General features: G+C 37.5%; 1 protein-coding gene across 11 annotated transcripts in view; it reads right to left on the bottom strand.

Moving 5' to 3' along the window:
- The window catches only part of cep112 (centrosomal protein 112), a 132,416-nt gene that overhangs the window by 95,984 nt on the left and 15,790 nt on the right, over positions 1 to 20,642 (bottom strand). For all 11 annotated transcript variants that reach the window (XR_013629920.1, XM_078796978.1, XM_078796980.1 and 8 more), the window contains 4 exons: positions 14,913 to 14,999; positions 7,906 to 8,005; positions 7,413 to 7,531; positions 4,940 to 5,083 (listed from right to left, as the gene is read on the bottom strand). Coding sequence is in view for 10 of the 11 variants with exons in the window: in XM_078796978.1 (XP_078653104.1) it covers positions 4,940 to 5,083; positions 7,413 to 7,531; positions 7,906 to 8,005; positions 14,913 to 14,999 (450 nt within the window). In the remaining variant the exon portion in view is untranslated. The remainder of the gene's footprint in view (positions 1 to 4,939; positions 5,084 to 7,412; positions 7,532 to 7,905; positions 8,006 to 14,912; positions 15,000 to 20,642) is intronic.

Here is a 20,642-nt window from a genome sequence, read left to right as displayed (position 1 = left end):
AGTTTGAGACCCCTGTTCTTGATTCTAGATCAGGGGTGGGCAAACTTTTTGACTCACGGGCCGCATTGATATGACAAAATTTACGGGGGGGGGCAGACTATATATTTTACACGTCCACCTGGTATTATTGTATCTGTAAAATTGTCATACAATCTGCTATTATTATTTATTCTTTTATATTTATATTTAAACATTTTAAAAATAATAAAATATTATAATAATTACAATAAAATTAAAATAATAATTATTATATTATTATTATGTAAAATATGCAAATATAACAATAATATTATATATAATTAATATAATAATTAACATTAATATAATAATTATAATAATCATAATAGTTCTAATAATAATTATAATAATCTAATAATCTAATAATAATAATAATTATTATTATTATTATGTGCTTGTCCCTTTTTTCAGGAGCACTTTGTAAACAACAGACCATGTCAAAAAACGAAATTGATAAAACCATCAAAAGGTTGGCTCAGGCCATGATGCCAGGTTGTATGTTGAGTTTAAATGAAATACTTTTGGAAAGATTGGGCGGGCCGTATTCAAACACTTGGCGGGCCGGATGTGGCCCCCGGGCCGTAGTTTGCCCACCCCTGTTCTAGATAGTAGCCACCTTTTGCTGTCTTGATAGTGCTGCAGACCTTGGTGTTCTCCTAAATGTCTTCATGAGGTCGTCAGCTGAAATGGTTGTCACTCCACAGGTGTGCCTTGTCAGGGTGGTCCGCCTAACTAATGGAGTTGGGACCATTCAGTTGTGTGTGTGTCCAAAATTTTGGCCTGTACTGTACGCCTTTTAATAACACAAAACGGTCATGTATGATGTCATGCAAGATGTCAGTGTATCATGCAAGCTTTTGATTTAGCCTTCAGTGGCTTTTCTGCAATATTTATTCTGAAAGGAGTTGGCTTAAGGCTCCGTCCCTCTGCGGCTTTGAATGATTCCATCTGAGAAATGATGGCGTGCATTTTTTGGACTTTTTTTTTTTTTTACATGAGTTTTTCAGCTGGTTTACAGACATCTGCAGACATTGACAGACAGCGTGAGCCGTTCCAAACTTTGGACATGTTCAAAATTTCCAACATCCAGCATCGGATAATGATTGGCAGCTCATATGTTACTCTGGCTGTTTTTTTTGGGTTTTTTTTGCAGTTTTACCGGTTTGTAGAATTTTATGGCTATTAGGCAAGCCGATGTGTGATAGTAGTCCAAAACAATTGGTAAAAGTGATTAGGTAAACAGACTTACAAAATGATTTATGGTGCTTCTGGCACAATAGCTACTCCAACGGTTAGATGGAACATACGTACGTTCATTTGTCATACTTGAAGACTGAGGGGCAAGAATGACGCCATAAAAAGGTGACTCTTGTGTAAAAACTGCAAAAAAAAGTTAATATGAGCTGGCTAACAATGGACGTCTTGGGAAATAGTAAGTTTGACGCCAAAGCCCTCACAAAAAAACACCAACAGTGCTCAATTAACACAACTGACTTGTATATTAACCAAGCTACAGTGATATTGTGGTAACTAACATGAAAAACTATTTTTATCTGGCAAGGTAACATGACGCCTCACTAACCGCTAGTCTCAGCATCATTCACAGATCGAAGATGCTCGTTTGACGTCAGCATTTTTTACGTGAGGACTGGAGCACACGTGCTGGAAGACACAGCCATCCCTATGAGAGCGGACATCGTAAGTGTGGTCGCTGTATCTACGCTGCTGTTGTTGCTGACGGAACTAGCATATAGTATGTGTATTAATGTGCTTTTAAAAGAAGTTTGAGTAGTGTTTTAAATAATCAAAAACTATTACATGTTATCATCAGTGTATGTTAATGCATGATCACAGCATGTTGTTAGAGGTCTTCATAGTCAAAATATCCCAATGCATTGTTAGCTAGCTCATATTAACTCGTTTTCTCGTGTTATAATGCAGACTAAAGGGAAAGAAATGTGTTCATGTTTCGCATCAGGATTGTGAATGATTGACAACATTTAAAAATTAAAGTGCATTTCTCCTTTAACAATGCATTTATTAGCCTAAATCTTTGACTTATTCCTTCCCTTAAAACAAAACCGCCCATATCTCTAGTCCGACCTATTTATATGTAGCAAATAGAAAAATGATGGACTATTCATACGTTCATTTGTCATACCTGGAGAGTGAGGTGCAAGAATGACATCATAAAAAGGTGACTTGTGTAAAAACTGCAAAAAAGTTAATATGAGCTGGCTAACAATGGATGTCTTGGGGAAATGGTCATTTTGACGCCAAAGCCCTCACAACAAAACACCAACAGGGCTCCATTTTGCTTCAAAGATGCTCGTTTGGCGTCAGCATTTTTTACCTGAGGATAGGTGTATCCCAATGCATTGTTAGCTAGCTCATATTAAAATGTTTTCTCGTGTTATAATGCAGATTAAAAGAGAAAGAAATGTGTTCATGTTTCGCATCAGGATTGTGAACGATGTACAACATAAAAAAGTGCAGTTCCCCTTTAACAACACATTTATTAGCCTTAATCTTTGACTTATTCCTTCTCTTAAAACAAAACCGCCCATATCTCCAGTCTGACCTATTTATATGTCGCAAATGGAAAAGTGATGGACTACAATCAAGAGATGGGCTGGCACAACACTTCAGAAGATAGCGGCTTGCCTTTTATTGTCAAGCACCCACTCAATCACTGTGTCTGCTGTGCTAGGAGTATAGATAACATTCATACACATGCAGTATCTCTGTCGCAGTCATATTCAGTGTATAGCCAAAGTCCAACTGTCATGTGACTGTATTTTGCGGACTAAATATGAATAAACGATGCAACATCAAAAAAAAGCTAATAAACCATTGCAAAATAAAATGACAAAAATGTCACCGTGACACGTTGACATTTGGATACAGCGACTACTACAGTCAAAGAGGTGCTGTGATAACCCATATGAGATAAAGTTCACTTTGAACATACTTTATTAGGTGTGTGTGCGTGTAGTAGAACAGCTAATATACAATGACAGAGGGCTCTTTTCATCCTCATAGGCCTTGTCTGTCCTTAATTATTAAAAAAAAAAAAAAAAAAAAAAAAAAAGAGGCCTTACCTGCGGGCCACACAATGTCCACTATGTGATGCCTTTCAAATGTGAGCCTGCTGACAGATTTACGACAAGTAGCAATATGCGCGATTCATGCGGCATGACAGGCCCCCCCGTGACTGATGACACACTGACAACAATGCTATTTTGTGAGGCACGTTCCATTTCAGGTCCCCTGGTGGTGATTAAGCCACATTAAAAGAAGCTGCTCCTTTCTTTAACCCACATAAAAAAATTTAAAAAAGCTTTCATTCAGCATCAAAGGAAGTACAAGCATGCGAGCACAGCCCCCAAAAAAAGTTAGTCTACACTTGGATCAAAGAGGTTTTGATAAATATGACAGCTAGGACACGACAGTTGCTCTAACCTACAAGTTACACTTCATTTCACCATCGTGGAGCATAGGTGACTTTTTTTTATGACCATGAAGGGTGCGTGCATTTCCTGCAGCGGACCCTCCAAAGTAGAACACCCTGAGAATCTAGATAATAAACCGTATTTTGCTTTTTCTTTGCCTTTTTTGTGATGCCACCACAGAATGGCACCAGTGAAAACTTCTTCTTCCTGCATCTGTCTCTCTGACAACAACTACCCTCATGTCCTCCTTCACTACATCCATAAACCTCCTCTTTGGTCTTCCTCTACGCCTCCTACCTAGCAGCTCTAAACGCAGCATCCTTCTACCAATATATTCACTATCTCTCCTCCGAACCATCTCAGTCTGGCCTCTCTGACTTTACAAGGCCTCAAACGTGTAATGTCCCTCTGATGTACTCCTTCCTGATCCTATCCATCCTGGTCACTCCCAATGAGAACCTCAGCATCCTCATCTCTGCTACCTCCAGTTCTGCTTCCTGTCTATAAGCATAGAACAGGAAATTTAACTTGCGGTAACATAGGGAATGTTCTGGCTACTCAGTACAAAAAGAGCAATACTACGACAGTCCATCAGATTTTTGTCACGTCTGAATGTATTTTGTGTAAGCTTCTTCTACTCCTGAGTTGCTGCACACAAAGGGTGCTATTATTCGAATCACAAATTCACCACATGGTGGCGCTGTTATCAAAGCTTATATGTCGGATTGACTTGAAATTTCTCACACAAAAAAGGGAATCATTCATTCATTCATTTTCTACCGCTTATCCTCACAAGAGTTGTGAGGGGTGCTGGAGCCTATCCCAGCTGCCTTCAGGCGAGAGGCGGGTACACCCTGGACTGGTCGTCATCCAATCACATATAGACATATTGTTTTTGGAATGTGGGAGGAAACCGGAGTACCCAAAGAAAATCCACGCATGCACGGGGAGAACATGCAAACTCTGCACAGAGATGGCCGAGAGTGGAATCGAACTCTGGACCTGCACGGTAACTAATCGTGCGCCGTGCAGCTTACTTGAGGGAATCACTGCGCCAAATTTGGTACACACCCGAAAAGGGGCTGGCAGCCATGGGTGTAAAATTTGATTTCAAAATTTGTTGAAAAACATGGCTGCCATCAAGCAGCAGATTTTTTTTTGCAGGGGCAACATATGACGGCAAGCTAGAAAATTGACAATTTCACCATTATTAATTTTACATCATTTCCCATGTACAGTATTTGTGTTCTTCTGTGCAATAATGGTGGTAATATAGAAAAGAATCAGCTCACAAATGGTCTGACTATAGTAATCTTCTTACAGATGAATTCTGCAATACAGAATGTGTAATGGAGTAAAGCAGAACGTGTCAGCCTTGATGTAATTGGATGTTCTACCAAGTTGAGCTTTGAATGCCCGAAAGGCGTCCAGAAACCACAGGCACACACAGAAACACATTTCATACTCACGGTGGATCGGGAGCGAGCGGTATACTCGGCCTCCATCTTAGCCAGCCTCATCTTGGTGCTCTCCAGCAGCTCTTGGATGTTGTCTGTGTGCTTCTTCTGCAATTCCAACTTCTCCTGCTCCATCTCTGCCACTGCTGCATGCAGCTGGCAAGGGGGCAGCATCACATCAGTGATACACTGAATTATCATTATTATGGTAATGGTTTCATTTCATTTGAACATGCATCAGATAACAATTGAATGCATCACATAATCAGTTCACAGTTCCACATGTCCAAAAGGAGTAGGAAGAAGCTTTTTAAAATCCTACCCCTCCATCTGGTACTTTTACAATCAGTAACTGTTACATTTGTTCACTTCCTGCTTTCCTAATATGGTTTAAGGTTTTTTTTTCATTTTTTTTATTTTTTGTGATATGACCATCCAATGACATAATGGGAACCATAGTAAGTGTCAATATAGTGATATGTATAGCACATCATGACTGGTTCAAGGCTCTTCATCCTTGTATTTAGCAAACATCAACTGCTTGTATTGTTTTTTGAATTGGCTCATCGTTGTGCATTGTTTGAGGGTCTTACTCAATCCATTCCATAGTTTGATTCCACATACTGAAATGCTATGGCTTTTTAACGTAGTCCTAGCATATAAGTGTTTCAAATGTAGTTCTTCCCTGAGATCATATTTCGCCTCTCTTGTAGAGAAGTATTGGATGACATTTTTAGCTAATTGGTTATTTTTAGCCTTATGCATTATTTTAGCTGTTTGAAGATGAACTATATCAGCAAGTTTAAGTATTTGTGATTTTAGAAATAAGGAGTTAGTATGTTCTCTGTAGGCGGCATTATGAATTATCCTTACTGACCTTTTTTGCAGTACATTTAGCGAGTGAAGATTGCTTTTATAGTTGTGGAGTGATTTATAGTTATGGAGTGATTTCTGATTGAGAACAAATTTTGCTTTGTTCAATATTGAAATATTTCTGGCCACCTTATGTTGTATATTTGTATATTTTACTAACAAGATAGCCGTGTCATTTCATGCATTTTCAGCTTCCACCAGAGCTTACTGATCTTGACTGCATGTCTTAGCATCATTTTTAAGATCTTTCAACCACAAAAGTCATAAATCAATGTCATTTGGAGATTTTTGACACGTCAGGTTATAATTCTCTCTGCCATTCATTAAGACAGGTTCTTTTATTGTCTGAAGCTCTAATATTAACAGCACTGTACTTATTTTTACATTTGGATGACAGTTAAATGAGCTGTCCATTGTGGTTATGTATTATTGCTCGGCCGTGACTGCTTACTGTTGATAGCTTCCCAGAGACTACGTGTATAATCTATGTGTGCACACACTACGGACATGTGCCTGTGCATGAGCCATGAGTGGGTGACAGCCATTCAGGCGTCTAACCCGTACTAATTCGTAATTGTGAAGAATTTAGACATTTTTTGTAGAGTCTGTTCTCTGTAATCTCTATGGGTAACATATGTTTGTCTGTGGTGGTATATTTTTGGGGGTAAAAAAGGTGTAATTTGAAGGGATAGCACCTCTAAGACTGGTAAAATGTTATGATAGAGGCTCGTAACATGTAGAGGCGCCACTGTTTGATTACGATTTAATGAGCCACTTGCCATTTGCCATAGTTTGAGGCCCCCGCCTTGATATGCAAGTTTAATGTTAGTGCGGCCCGCGCAAGTTTGATATGGATGCTGTATGGTATCATGTACCCAGAAAAAATTATTATGTTTGATTAATGTTCATGTTAAAGGTTAAATAACAGTTAATAGTTATACTCCCTATCCGTGTGGAAGTGGTAAGTTTTTGGCTATTTAAGTTTAAAGGAAATAACTTGAAGGCTACCGTTTAGGTCGCTAGCTCTCTAGTTTGCGAGTTAGCATGTCTCTCAAGACCCTGCAGTTGCGCAATATGTTGTAAATAAAGAGAATAAATGTGACTATAGTCGTGTTTTGTCATGTCTACAGGGCTCTAATAATGCTTTGTTCATTTTAATCTGAAAAAAAACATTTGTCTACCCACCAACTATATGTGGTTTCTTAAGTTTTTATTATTTGGTGTTTTATTATTATTATTATTATTATTATTATTATTATTATATTTATTTATTACTGATTGATTGATTTTCTTGATTTATTTTTCATCTTATTTTGTGTAGAAAAATAAAAATTAAGATATTTGAGAACAGTGGAATGTTTTATCAGAGCTTTTCTTGTAGAAAATCGGAACAAAAGCAAAGTTTATTCATTTTTCTGTTTTTAATAAATGTGTTTTTTGTTTGTTTTTTTTGGAAAAACTAATGCGGCCCAGCCTCGTCCAGACCCTAGCTCCAGTGGCCCCCAAGTAAATTGAGTTTGAGACCCCTGCTGTACAGCGTATACTTAGACTTACAGGTCTTAACCTTTCAGACAAGCACATGATACCGGCAGGATCAACCAGGTACTTTTACCTTCTTCTCCCACTCGTTTTTCAAGAAGTCGGCGCTCTGATCGGTCATCTTCTTCAGCTCAGCAATCTGCATGTCTTTACTGGTGCAAATGACATGGGATTCCTTCAGCACACTTTGAACTGCGAGGGCGAGAGCATACGAGAAAAACGCAGAAGTCAGGCTGGTCCTCATGGTGCATGGAAACACAGAAACAGACACGTCTCTCCTCCTATATGTCTTGCTGATGCATTAGAGAGTCGATGTGAATAAATATACCGCAACTGACAAATGTCTGGTGGTTTATCTTTGCTTTCAATCAGAGACGCGCCTCAGCAGAGGAGAAGAGAACATACTGAAAGCTGGGATTCTATTGAGGGTTTATGATTGAGCATCACAGCTGGATAACGTCAATGCGCAGCACTGCATCTTGTAGGATTCTATCTAGCGGGAGGGTTTCCCTGGGAGTGTTCTTAGACATTACTATAAACATCCTTGCAATGCAGTGACCTCTCACCTTTCCTCTCCAGTTTGTGGAGCATCTCTTCGGATTCCTTCTGCTTGGACCGATGTAGAGTCTTCAGCTCTTCAATCTCCACATTCTTTCGATGTAGGATCTGGTTTTGAATAGACATGGGATAATGGGATAAAGTGAAGAAAGAAGAATGCATGGTTGTAGATCACCACAATGTATTGTCCAACTGTTCTTTTCTGTATTTTCGATATTTTCAAAAATATTTTCAGAAATGGGATTTTGGGAAAAAACTATTGAATTTTGGGGGTGATCCGGATCACCGTATGGATCCAGGTAATTAAACTAAAGGATTCTTTTACATTGCGAGATAGCATTTGTGCATAAAACTCCATAAAAATTGGTCAGAGCACTTGGAAAACAACTACAGGACAAGTTTCCAACAGGGGGTGGGCAGGGTAGTGTCTTTTTATTTAATTTTGAATAAAGTTGACAGCACAAATACTGTTATCTGCAAACCAACCATGTATGTATGAATGTAACCAAATCAAAATATGACTTGTGTTCTGTACACTTGAGAACACTATAGAACAATATTTTGATATACTATGTAAAATAAATACAGTGTTTAGGACTTTTACTGTTATTATTATTATTGTTATTATCATTACTAGTATTATTATTGCTTTTTATTGTTATTGTTAGTTATTATTGTTAATAATAACAGTAAAAGTCGTTAACACAGTATTTATTTTACATTTTGGAACGTTCTGTGCTTCCAGTTTGGGGAAGGTATGTTTGGGTGAGCTTGGTTTGTAACCACTTAAAAATAATTATTATTATTATTATCATTACAATTATTATTATTGCTTTTTATTGTTATTATTGTTAATATTATTATGAACAATATTAACAATAAAATATAATATAAATATATAAAATAATAATAATAATAGTAATGATAATAATAATAATATAAACATATAAAATAAATAATAATAATATTATGATTAATAATATTATTATTAACAATAATAACAATAAAAAGCAATAATAATAATAATAATAACAAAATAATAAAATATTATTATTATTATTATTAACAAAAATAACATTAAAAAGCAATAATAATAATAGTAATGATAATAATAATAGTAATTATTATTATTAAGTGGTTCCAAACCAAGCTCACCCAAACATACCTTCCCCAAACTGGAAGCACAGAACGTTCCAAAATGTAAAATAAATACAGTGTTTAGGACTTTTACTGTTATTATTATTATTAACAATAATAACAACAATAATAATCATAATAATATAATTATTATTATTATTAAGTGGTTCCAAACCAAGCTCATCCAAACATACCTTCCCTTCACAGAACATTCCAAAATGTCTTGGTGTTGGACAATTAGAAAGTAATGGCACACAGCATTTCAATTAGGCTCCGTTTGACGGGTAATATGTCATGTTCCATATGCACAGCTCATCCTTAGGAGGCTGCGGTGTAAATGAGTAAACCAGCACCTGAACACAGCACCTGTGCAGAGATGCTGATGTGCTAATGACATTTACATGATGCAGAACATCTGTGTGCAATTAGTAAATTACACCATGGAGGTTTGAAGCGCTTGAAGTGGTTCAGAAGCATTAAATACGCCTACCTTTTAAAACAACAACTAATAGTATTTCGACTTAATTAATAAAGTGATTCTATGGATGAAAATGTGTATTTTGCCATTATGTTCTGCAGGGGCACATTTCTGTCAACTGGACATGGGTGATGAAAGGAGGGTCAAAGTTCACAACACATTTAGGAATACCCCATTTTTTCTCCATTTGACAACCCCATGCAGTGAAAACCTCTTTATGGGGGAGAAATGCGCTGACACAGTGCCTGGTCCTGTAAGGAGAGTGCATGGGACGCGAGGAAATGATAGCTTTTATGGTGGCAATTTTGGGGGGCTTTTTATTCCTTTTTACACCTCATCCCTGCTGCTGCTGCTGCTGCTGCTGCTACTGCTGCTCCGCGGACCCGGTGTGGCGAGGAAAACTGGCTTACAAATTCCAGGAATATGCTTTCTTTGCAGTGGAAACACACACAAAAATACTTCAAATAAGTAACATAGTGAAATCCCCATACGTTTCTACTTAATACATATAATACAAAAAGAAAATACACAAAATACAACACAACAGTTGTCATTTTTAGCTACAGAAAGGTGGCAATGTACAGCCCTTTATTTGTTGATGATTTGCGGGCATGCTGGAGCCTATCCCAGCTGTAAGAGGTCACCAGCCAATCACATGGCGTCAATTAACCTAGCACGTTTTTGGAATGTGTAAGGAAGTACTCGGGAGTACTCGGAGAAAACCCACAACATGCAAAACTTTACACAGAGATGCCCGAGCGGGGAATCGAACCCATGTCTCCTAGCTGTGTGGCCTACAGGCTAACCCAGGGGTGGGCAAACTTTTGGACTCGGGGGCCGCATTGATTTGAGAAAAATGATGGGGGGTGGGGGTGGGGGGGGATCAGACTATATATTTTAAGTGTCATGGAGTCTGCTATATGTGCACTTTGAGATCATTTATTTGATGTAAAGTGCCTTATAATTTAAATTTTAATAATAATAATAATATTATTTGGTTAATAATAATAATAATTATTATTATTCTAATTGTTATTCTAATTGTTATTATGATTATTATTATGTGCTTCTGTCCCTTTTTTCTGGATCAAATAACGAAAATTGATAAATCAGCTACTTCAACCATGAAAAGGTTGGCTCAAGCCATGATGCCAGGTTGTATGTTGAGTTTAAATGAAATACTTTGGAAAGAACGGGCGGGCCGTATTCAAACACTTGGCGGGCCGGATGTGGCCCCCAGGCCGTAGTTTGCCCACCCCTGGGCTAACCACTCATGTACACCACCGTGTAGCCATTTGGAACATTCATTCATTCATTTTCTACCGCTTATCCTCACGAGGGTCACAGGGGGTGCTGGAGCCTATCCCAGTTGTCTTCAGGCGAGAAGGTGGGGTACACCCTGGAATGGTCACCAGCCAATCACAGGGCACATATAGACAAACAACCATTCACACTCACATTCATACCTATGGACAATTTGGAGTCGCCAAATAACCTAGCATGTTTTTGGAATGTGGGAAGAAACCGGAGTATCCGGAGAAAACCCACAACATGCCAACTCCACACAGAGATACCCGAGCAAGGAATCGAACGCAGGTCTCCTAGCTGTGTGGCATCCACGCTAACCACTCAACAACTGTGCAGCCAAAATACCTTTAATTTGATGGATGACTTGATGTTGCTTTGTTGCAAATTCATGTTTGATTTTGTATAGTTACCTCACCTTCAGGTCAAGGTCAAGGTCACCACTCACAGTTGAGTGGCTATCTATTTTGGACAATGACTGAACATTGCACTATTTTTGTTTTGGTGTGTTTCATATTGCTGTGACCTCAACCTATATGCTTTGACCTGTGAAAACCTTGGAACCAAAAAACCTTTGCAGTGAATACGAAGTGTTTTGGGGTTGTGAGTCTGAGTCTGAGGGGACGGAATAAAGGTTACAAGAAAAAAAGTGTATTCTTTGAAGAAAAAGTTCTGGTGTTGACAGCATATCACAATAAAACTAACATTCATACCTACTGGATTTGCTTTGTTCTTTTATGTTTATGTATTTAGTGCAGAGCATATATTGACCTACACTGGATAGGTTTTTTTTTATATTTAACGAACAAAACATGAAAATCCTTCTGTTTTTTCAGCATAAGGCCCCGGGTGGAAAAAATATGGACACCCCTGCTATACATCATTCAAATGGGGCTAATTAAAGTGAAACCTTCCATGAGGCTCGTCAGCAAGCGCCCCTAAATCACGTCTCTTTGAAGCCATTAGATGGAATACGGAGTCAAATACAGAGGAAATTAAATTGGACATAACTCACCATCTGTGTTTAATTAAAGAGAGGGGAGGGAGAAGCTGGCTGTCATTCCGTCTCGTCAAGCACAAAGCATTGGGCATCTTAAAGCGGAGAGAAAATTGCAGTGTTTTTTCTCCCCGCCGTTTTATTAAAAGCTTCTGTCGCAGCAAAGGAAAGTCATGCGGCAGACCTGACAGATACCAGGTGCTTGTTCTGCAGCCTATCTGATGGGCACCTAGTGTGAAATAAAGCATCTTTTAAAGGCTTTGAAGAGATGATGGTTTGCAGCATGGAAGGAGAGATGGCAGTCTTTTCTTTTCATTAGCCACCAAATGCAGATAAGAGGCGCTGATATGCTTTATAATGCGGTTGAAGTTGTCAAGAGCTCTCAATGTGACAGTTCGGTCAGACAGTCCAATTGTAGATACAGTAAGGAACCACTGAAGATGCTACCAATAAAATAACATGGGGGGTTCAGAGTCTACTTTGCGTGGGTTATGTCCACATTGAAGAAAGAAAACCTGCAATAAAAACCTGTTGTCCCGGCGATGAAATCTGGTGCTTGTGTGTCTCACAATACATACAGTAAGTAGTGCTTCCCAAATAGTGGGACAGGACCCCCTGGGGATTAACGTGATTCCATATTAGTGCAGACCTGCATTTGTTGTACTCTGCATGCAATTTGACTTTTGAATATGTTTTGTTGATTTTGCCGGTTTCAGTTTCGAGTTCAGTCTGTACAGTACAGATCAGAATCAGAATGCCCTTTATTGACATTTTACAAATAGTAGAAAAAATTAGCAGCAGCTCCATTTTCAGTGCAAGACAGTATGATAGTACAAAATATAGAAATTAGAAGAATAAATGAAGAATAAATAGATATCAGTTTCTTAATAGTATTCCAAAATTGGGGGGGGCATTTCCATCCCTCAGTGGGGGCATTACAGAGAGCCACTGCATTACATTAACATCGCTACTTAGTGACCAGTGTAGAACACTACATACAGTATTATCACAATGTCTTCAAATGCATCTTCAGAATGCCTTATATTTGTATTTTAGTCCATTTAACCATTTTTGTGCTTGAAAATTCTTCATTTAGACAAAAAGTAGGTGCAATTTGCTTAAGTATATTCTTACACTAAATTAAAATTAATTTGACTATATTATAGAATATTGCCATTCAAAACATTGATGAAATGCACGACAGTACTCCCTCACCACTTTGCACTTTGCAACTTCAATATTATGAAGTAATGGTATTACATTATTAGAAGTTGCAAAATTTTAAGCACAAAGTGGTGAGGGAGTACTGTTGTGCATTTCATCAATGTTTCATCAATGTTTTGAATGGCAATATTCTATAATATAGTCAAATTAAATTTTGCAACTTCAATATCATGAAGTAATGATATTACATTATTAGAAGTTGCAAAATTTTAAGCGCAAAGTGGAGAGGGAGTACTGTTGTGCATTTCATCAATGTTTCCAATGGCAATATTCTATAATATAGTCAAATTAAATTTTGCAACTTCAATATCATGAAGTAATGATATTACATTATTAGAAGTTGCAAAATTTTAAGCGCAAAGTGGTGAGGGAGTACTGTTGTGCATTTCATCAATGTTTTGAATGGCAATATTCTATAATATAGTCAAATAAAATTTTGCAACTTCAATATCATGAAGTAATGATATTACATTATTAGAAGTTGCAAAATTTTAAGTGTGAAGTGGTGAGGGAGTACTGTTGTGCATTTCATCAATGTTTTGAATGGCAATATTCTATAATATAGTCAAATAAAATTTTGCAACTTCAATATCATGAAGTAATGATATTACATTATTAGAAGTTGCAAAATTTTAAGCGCAAAGTGGTGAGGTAGTACTGTTGTGCATTTCATCAATATTTCAAATGGCAATATACTATAATATAGTCAAATTAAATTTTGCAACTTCAATATCATGAAGTAATGATATTACATTATTAGAAGTTGCAAAATTTTAAGCGCAAAGTGGTGAGGGAGTACTGTCGTGCATTTCATCAATGTTTTGAATAGCAATATTCTATAATATAGTCAAATAAAATTTTGCAACTTCAATATCATGAAGTAATGATATTACATTATTAGAAGTTGCAAAATTTTAAGTGCGAAGTGGTGAGGGAGTACTGTTGTGCATTCCATCAATGTTTTGAATGGCAATATTCTATAATATAGTCAAATAAAATTTTGCAACTTCAATATCATGAAGTAATGATATTACATTATTAGAAGTTGCAAAATTTTAAGCGCAAAGTGGTGAGGGAGTACTGTTGTGCATTTCATCAATGTTTTGAATGGCAATATTCTATAATATAGTCAAATAAAATTTTGCAACTTCAATATCATGAAGTAATGATATTACATTATTAGAAGTTGCAAAATTTTAAGCGCAAAGTGGTGAGGGAGTACTGTTGTGCATTTCATCAATGTTTCCAATGGCAATATTCTATAATATAGTCAAATTAAATTTTGCAACTTCAATATCATGAAGTAATGATATTACATTATTAGAAGTTGCAAAATTCTAAGCGCAAAGTGGTGAGGGAGTACTGTTGTGCATTTCATTAATATTTCAAATGGCAATATACTATAATATAGTCAAATTAAATTTTGCAACTTCAATATCATGAAGTAATGATGTTACATTATTAGAAGTTGCAAAATTTGAAGCGCAAAGTGGCGAGGGAGTACTGTCGTGCATTTCATCAATGTTTTGAATAGCAATATTCTATAATATAGTCAAATAAAATTTTGCAACTTCAATATCATGAAGTAATGATATTACATTATTAGAAGTTGCAAAATTTTAAGTGCGAAGTGGTGAGGGAGTACTGTTGTGCATTCCATCAATGTTTCGAATGGCAATATTCTATAATATAGTCAAATTAAATTTTGCAACTTCAATATCATGAAGTAATGATATTACATTATTAGAAGTTGCAAAATTTGAAGCGCAAAGTGGCGAGGGAGTACTGTCGTGCATTTCATCAATGTTTTGAATAGCAATATTCTATATTTTTTTCTTGTATCTGTAGCAGCTTTGTATTTTTTGTGTTCTTACTTTGTCGACAGCTGCATCATGTCTCTGCTGCATTCTCAGTTTCTCCTCCAGGTGCTTGGACTCCAATATTTTCACCCTCATGTCTACCTGAAAAAAACAAAACAAAACACCACGTTCATGTTTTTGAGCGATAAGAAAAAAAAATGCTAAATCAACAAACTAAGCAACACAACAACTTGTATCCAAGTGACAGAATAACAAAGATAACATGACTTCAGATGAAAGAACTTGCACGTTCTGCCTCTCTCAGGAGCCAAGTCAATGAAGAAATAAAACATTCACATTTAAAAAAAAAAACAGAACATGTGAAGCTTCAAAAATGTGAATGATGCGGAGGTGCCTCAAACTCAGCTCATGTCTGCTTGGGTGCACAATGAAAATGTGGCTTTGTGTTTGTGTGTCTGCATAAACATAACGATTAATCATCAAAAACGTGTTTTCATTTCCATGCTGTGTTTTTACCGCATCAAAACTTCAGCTTTGTCTTGTTTGTGTTGGAATGAATCCCCATGGCTTGTTTGAGACACAGGTGACAAAATGATATAGCTTTTGTTGCATAACAACACTACATCTCATCATATTTTTTTTAACTCTTTAGTCGGAAATAAAAAAAATCCAGCAGCTTCATCTACTTTTGCATGTACCTTAAATGTTAAAATGTTGGGTGGGTGTGAAAGACTTAAAACTGGTATTATTTGCAGATGATACCACTGCTTTTTGTTCCGGTGGGAATACAGACAAAATCATTACAAAGGTCAGAGAAGAAATGGTCACACTAAAAAGATGGTTTGATGATAATAGATTGTCCTTGAACCCAAGTAAAACTAAAATCATGCTGTTTGTTAACAGCAGGACACACACCAACAAATACAAATAGACTGTGTGGACATTGAAAGGGTGAACGAAAACACATTTCTGGGGATCACAATAGATGAAAATATGAGCTGGAAACCTCATATTACAAATATACAACATAAGGTGGCCAGAAATATTTCAATATTGAACAAAGCAAAATTTGTTCTCAATCAGAAATCTTTATTGCTCTCTGGTTCTACCATATCTTAGTTATTGTGTGGAAATATGGGGTAATAACTATAAAATCAATCTTCACTCGCTAAATGTACTGCAAAAAAGGTCAGTAAGGATAATTCATAATGCCGCCTACAGAGAACATACTAACTCCTTATTTCTAAAATCACAAATACTTCAACTTGCTGATATAGTTCATCTTCAAACAGCTAAAATAATGCATAAGGCTAAAAATAACCAATTAGCTAAAAATGTCATCCAATACTTCTCTACAAGAGAGGAGAAATATGATCTCAGGGAAGAACTGCATTTGAAACACATATGCTAGGGCTATGTTAAAAAGCCATAGCATTTCAGTATGTGGAATCAAACTATAAAAAAAAAATAAAAACAAAAAAAATTACAAAAAATACAAACAAAACAAAAAAAACAAACAAAAAAATAAAATAATAATAAAAAAAATTAAACTATATTAGGAAAGCAGGAAGTGAACAAATGTAACAGTTACTGATTGTAAAAGTACCAGATGGAGGGGTAGGATTTAATAAGCTTTGCTTCTTCCTACTCCTTTTGGACATGTGGAACTGTGAACTGATTATGGGATGCATTCAATTGTAATCTGATGTATGTTCAAATGAAATAAAACCATTACCATTACCAAACTTCTGTGTTACACTTGAGTTCATCAACTGGCTGAGCGATTTGCTCCTTACCGCTATTACAACATCAGTTCTGTTGCTGCTGTGTTGTGCAGTTTACACCCTTGATCAGAACTTTAAGACCAGTTCAAAAGTTGCAGGGATTTACATTTTCCAGAGTGACACTCCCTATAAAGGACAAGCACCGCAGATACTCACCAAAGGCTTCCCTCCCCCCTCCCCATTGTCTACAGCAGCCTTCCTCTAATAATGTTATATTCTTTGGTTAATTACTATATCATATTTCTTGTGATGTTGCTTCTCTTTTAAGTTCCACGTTGACAAATTGTGTTTCTCTTTGCACACACAAAGGGGAACTTTAACAGAATAGTACAGAGGTCCAGTCGGTTTGATGTCCCGACTCGTGTTTAGTCACCGTCTGTACCGCTCGTGTGTTAATCATCCCTCGGGCAGGGTGACAGTGTAATGCCTTTGAACATGTGTGCGTGTGTATGTGTGTGTGTGCTTGTGTTCATACTGAAGCGAGAAAAGGGATAACATTAGTAAAACAATACTTCAAGTCGAGTAAAATTAGACTTACTGTATATAAAACTGACCGGTAATAAATAACGTAGTGTCCCCCGACTACAGGTATGTGTTTGTGTAAGCTAAATCTTCTACTCCTGAGCTGTGGCACACCAAAGGGAGCATGTGTTATTTTTGTTACAATCATATCACATGGTGACGCATGGTTCCCTTTTCTGTGCATTATAACATGAGAAAACTAGTTAATTTGAGCTAGCTAACGATGCCGTCATTGGGATACACCAAAAAAAAAACCTCTAACAACATTGCATGGTTTGATATACGTAATACTGGGGTTCTTTTTGACGTTGGGACCCAATGTTTTCAGTGCAGAGTGGCCCAAGGCCCATTAAATATTAACACTGTATAGATTTAATTAATCACATTAATTTGTTTTCAATAATCAATCAAATCCAATCACAGTTTAACTAGCAAACAAGCTAAAACCTGAATGAAGTTTAATGAATAATAACATTCATTCATTCATTTTCTACCGCTTATACTCACGAGGGTCGCGGGCGGTGCTGGAGCCTATCCCAGCTGTCTTCAGGCGAGAGCCGGGGTATACCCTGTATTGGTCGCCAGCTAATCACAGGGCACATATAGACAAACAACCATTCACACTCACATTCATACCTATGGACAATTTGGAGTCGCCAGTTAACCTAGCATGTTTTTGGAACCAATTAACTTCAATAAATAAGGGGCTACTGTATTTTTATATACCTGTATTATATTTACACAGCTCGTTCCACACACCCAAATCCCTCCTGCTAGCTTTACATTAATGTTGTCCTTGTCACGGTCGGTCTCTAGAGCTTTAAGGTTCGACCCCAGGATGCAGAGAGCAGGACCAAAAACAGGTAAATAATATTTATTCTGTGCAATAACAGCAGCAGAAGAATAAAGCAACTCAGGGATTGAGTGACAAACGTTCATTCATACCTATGGACAATTTGGAGTCACCAATTAACCTAGCATGTTTTTGGAATGTGGGAGGAAACCGGAGTACTCGGAGAAAACCCACGTATGCACAAAAACTAAAAAAAATAGTAAAATAGATAATAAAATATTAAAAACAAGAAGCAAAGCAATAAAAGTATAAAAAATAAAACCAATTAAAATAAAAAGAAAGAACTCAAAGACACAGGACCATACGACTCACTCCGAGTTAAAAGCCAGAGAATAAAAGTGGGTTTCAAGACGAGACTTGAAATTGAGCAACATAAGGCCGCCACCAAGTAAACCATTTTTGCAGAGGCACAGGTAAGACCTGGTAATTAAGTGGCCATCATCAAGTCATTGACCAGTTATATAATGATTATAAACCCTTGAGGACATCAGAATTAAATGTCTGCTAGCGTGTCTTCAATGCATTTTCAGCACAACCCACAGGGGCTCCAAAAATGTCACCGTCAGTCATGTGAAAAAAAATCACACACCCACGTCAAAAATCTGCTGTTCATTTTATATCCTAAAGAAATCTAATAATAGAAGAAGCGCATTCCTGAATTTCCTTGTGGGTTTATAAAGTATTCCTATCGAGCTGCAGTATAAAAGCAGTGTCAGACGCTTTGAGGGTAGTCTTCATTAATGTACTTCATTCCAAAACTGTACCTTTGATGAAGTTCTGTTTACTAATCTGCCTCTTTCTACTGTCTTTTTCCTCTTACTCCGCCATTTGTTGGTGCAATTGAAAGGACCACAAGAGACCTGTCATAGTATAAAGGGACGGGGGGGAAGCAAAAGACAGCAACAGAAGAAGCAAGGATGTGAGGAAGAAAGAGAAAGATGGTGGTGATTGAAAAGCAGGAGAGTAAGCGGAGACCTGATTCTGTAGGCTCCCCTAAAAAAAAAAAAAAAAAAAAAAGGCACATGTGGGGGTGTCACTCTCTCAGCCTCTCTTCAAATGCTCTTTGGAGAAAGTTTGTCAAACTAGATCAGGGGCGTTAAAAACTTGTTTATAAAAGGCGTCAGTGAAGGAAGGAGGAGGAAGAATGTCGTACACCTAAGGCTTCACAGACGCTTTCAATCAGCCCGTCTGGGTGGTACAACCCCCCCCCCCTCCCCCCTTCTCTTCTTCAGAGTCATAGCTGGTGCTGTAAGATGCCATGTTGTTTGACACTCCACTCTTGAAAAGGATGAGAGGGTGGGAGTAAGGAGGAAGAGGAGGTGCGTGCGGGCGAGGCGAAGACGGAAACGGCGCAGGGTCAAGGCCTTTTTCCTCGGGGGGGATGTTTTCACAAAACGACTGCAAAGTGTTGAGGCTTCAAAAGCAAGGTTGCTTTTGTGCATCTTCTTTGTCTTGTCTGAGACGTACAATGCTCTGGTATGCCACTTTCATCCTTTGTAAACAACACAGATGCTCAAGGATAGTCGGGATGCGGTGTTGTTCTGCTATCTACTGACAAGCAGCAAGATGCCGAAGATGCCGTTTCAGTTTAAGTTTTAATTCACAGAGGTTAGTCCACACATTGAAGATGGAGAGAATCCTTACATACTCTCAACATTTATACAATATGTGATTGTTATAGGTTATCACATGGTTTGTCTGGTATCAGGCCAGGTATCATGCCCCCAAGTGTCAGTATCAGCCCGAGACCGAAGGGCGGGGGCATGATACTGGGCCTGATACCAGACAAACCATGTGATGATCTTATTATCAAGTACTATTTAATCAAAAGACCATTTTGTTTCCAGAAAATGTTCAGTTTATTACATGTATTATATCTAAACAGTGTAAACACAACAATTGCAAAAATATTTCAACAATAATATTTTATCAACAGTCTTATCTTATCAATGTCTGACAATTAAAGTTCCATTAATCAAGTTTGGGTTTTTTGGTGACTGGAGAAGCACTAGGCACTAAGCACTCGTGTGATGTTCTCTGATTTGTTGTTTCACGGGCACGATACCAGAGCAGCGCGCTCTGAGTGGACAGCTACGGGGGCTGATACTGGACATGGTTAAACTCTATATTTTATCAGTATCACTGCCCTGGGCTTTGACACAGTATCATTTCGGCCTTTTCCCATATCATTCATGGGCGGTTTCTAGGGTACAGGGCCAATTAATACTATAGGATGTGATAAGTATTGGTATCGCTATTGGCCAATGTCACTCATCGGCATCTGTATATCTTGATCGGAACATCTCTAGGGGAAAAAGTGTATTTTTAAAAATAAGTTTTATTATTTTGTAAAAGTGAAAAGTGTCAGGCGATCAGATGAGGATGCTGAGGTTCTCATTTGGGAGTGACCAGGATGGATAGGATCAGGAAGAAGTACATCAGAGAGACATTACATGTTAGAGGCCTTGGAGATAAAGTCAGAGAGGCCAGACTGAGATGGTTGGGACATGTCCAGAGGAGAGATAGTGAATATATTGGTAGAAGGATGCTGCGTTTAGAGCTGCCAGGTAGGAGGCGTAGAGGAAGACCAAAGAGGAGGTTTATGGATGTACTGAAGGAGGACAT

The sequence above is a fragment of the Doryrhamphus excisus genome, linkage group LG16 (assembly GCF_037039965.1).
Source record: "Doryrhamphus excisus strain RoL-2023G ecotype Guam linkage group LG16, RoL_Dexc_Guam_v1.1, whole genome shotgun sequence".
NCBI lineage: Eukaryota > Metazoa > Chordata > Actinopteri > Syngnathiformes > Syngnathidae > Doryrhamphus > Doryrhamphus excisus.
This window is presented reverse-complemented; position numbering and strand designations above follow the sequence as displayed.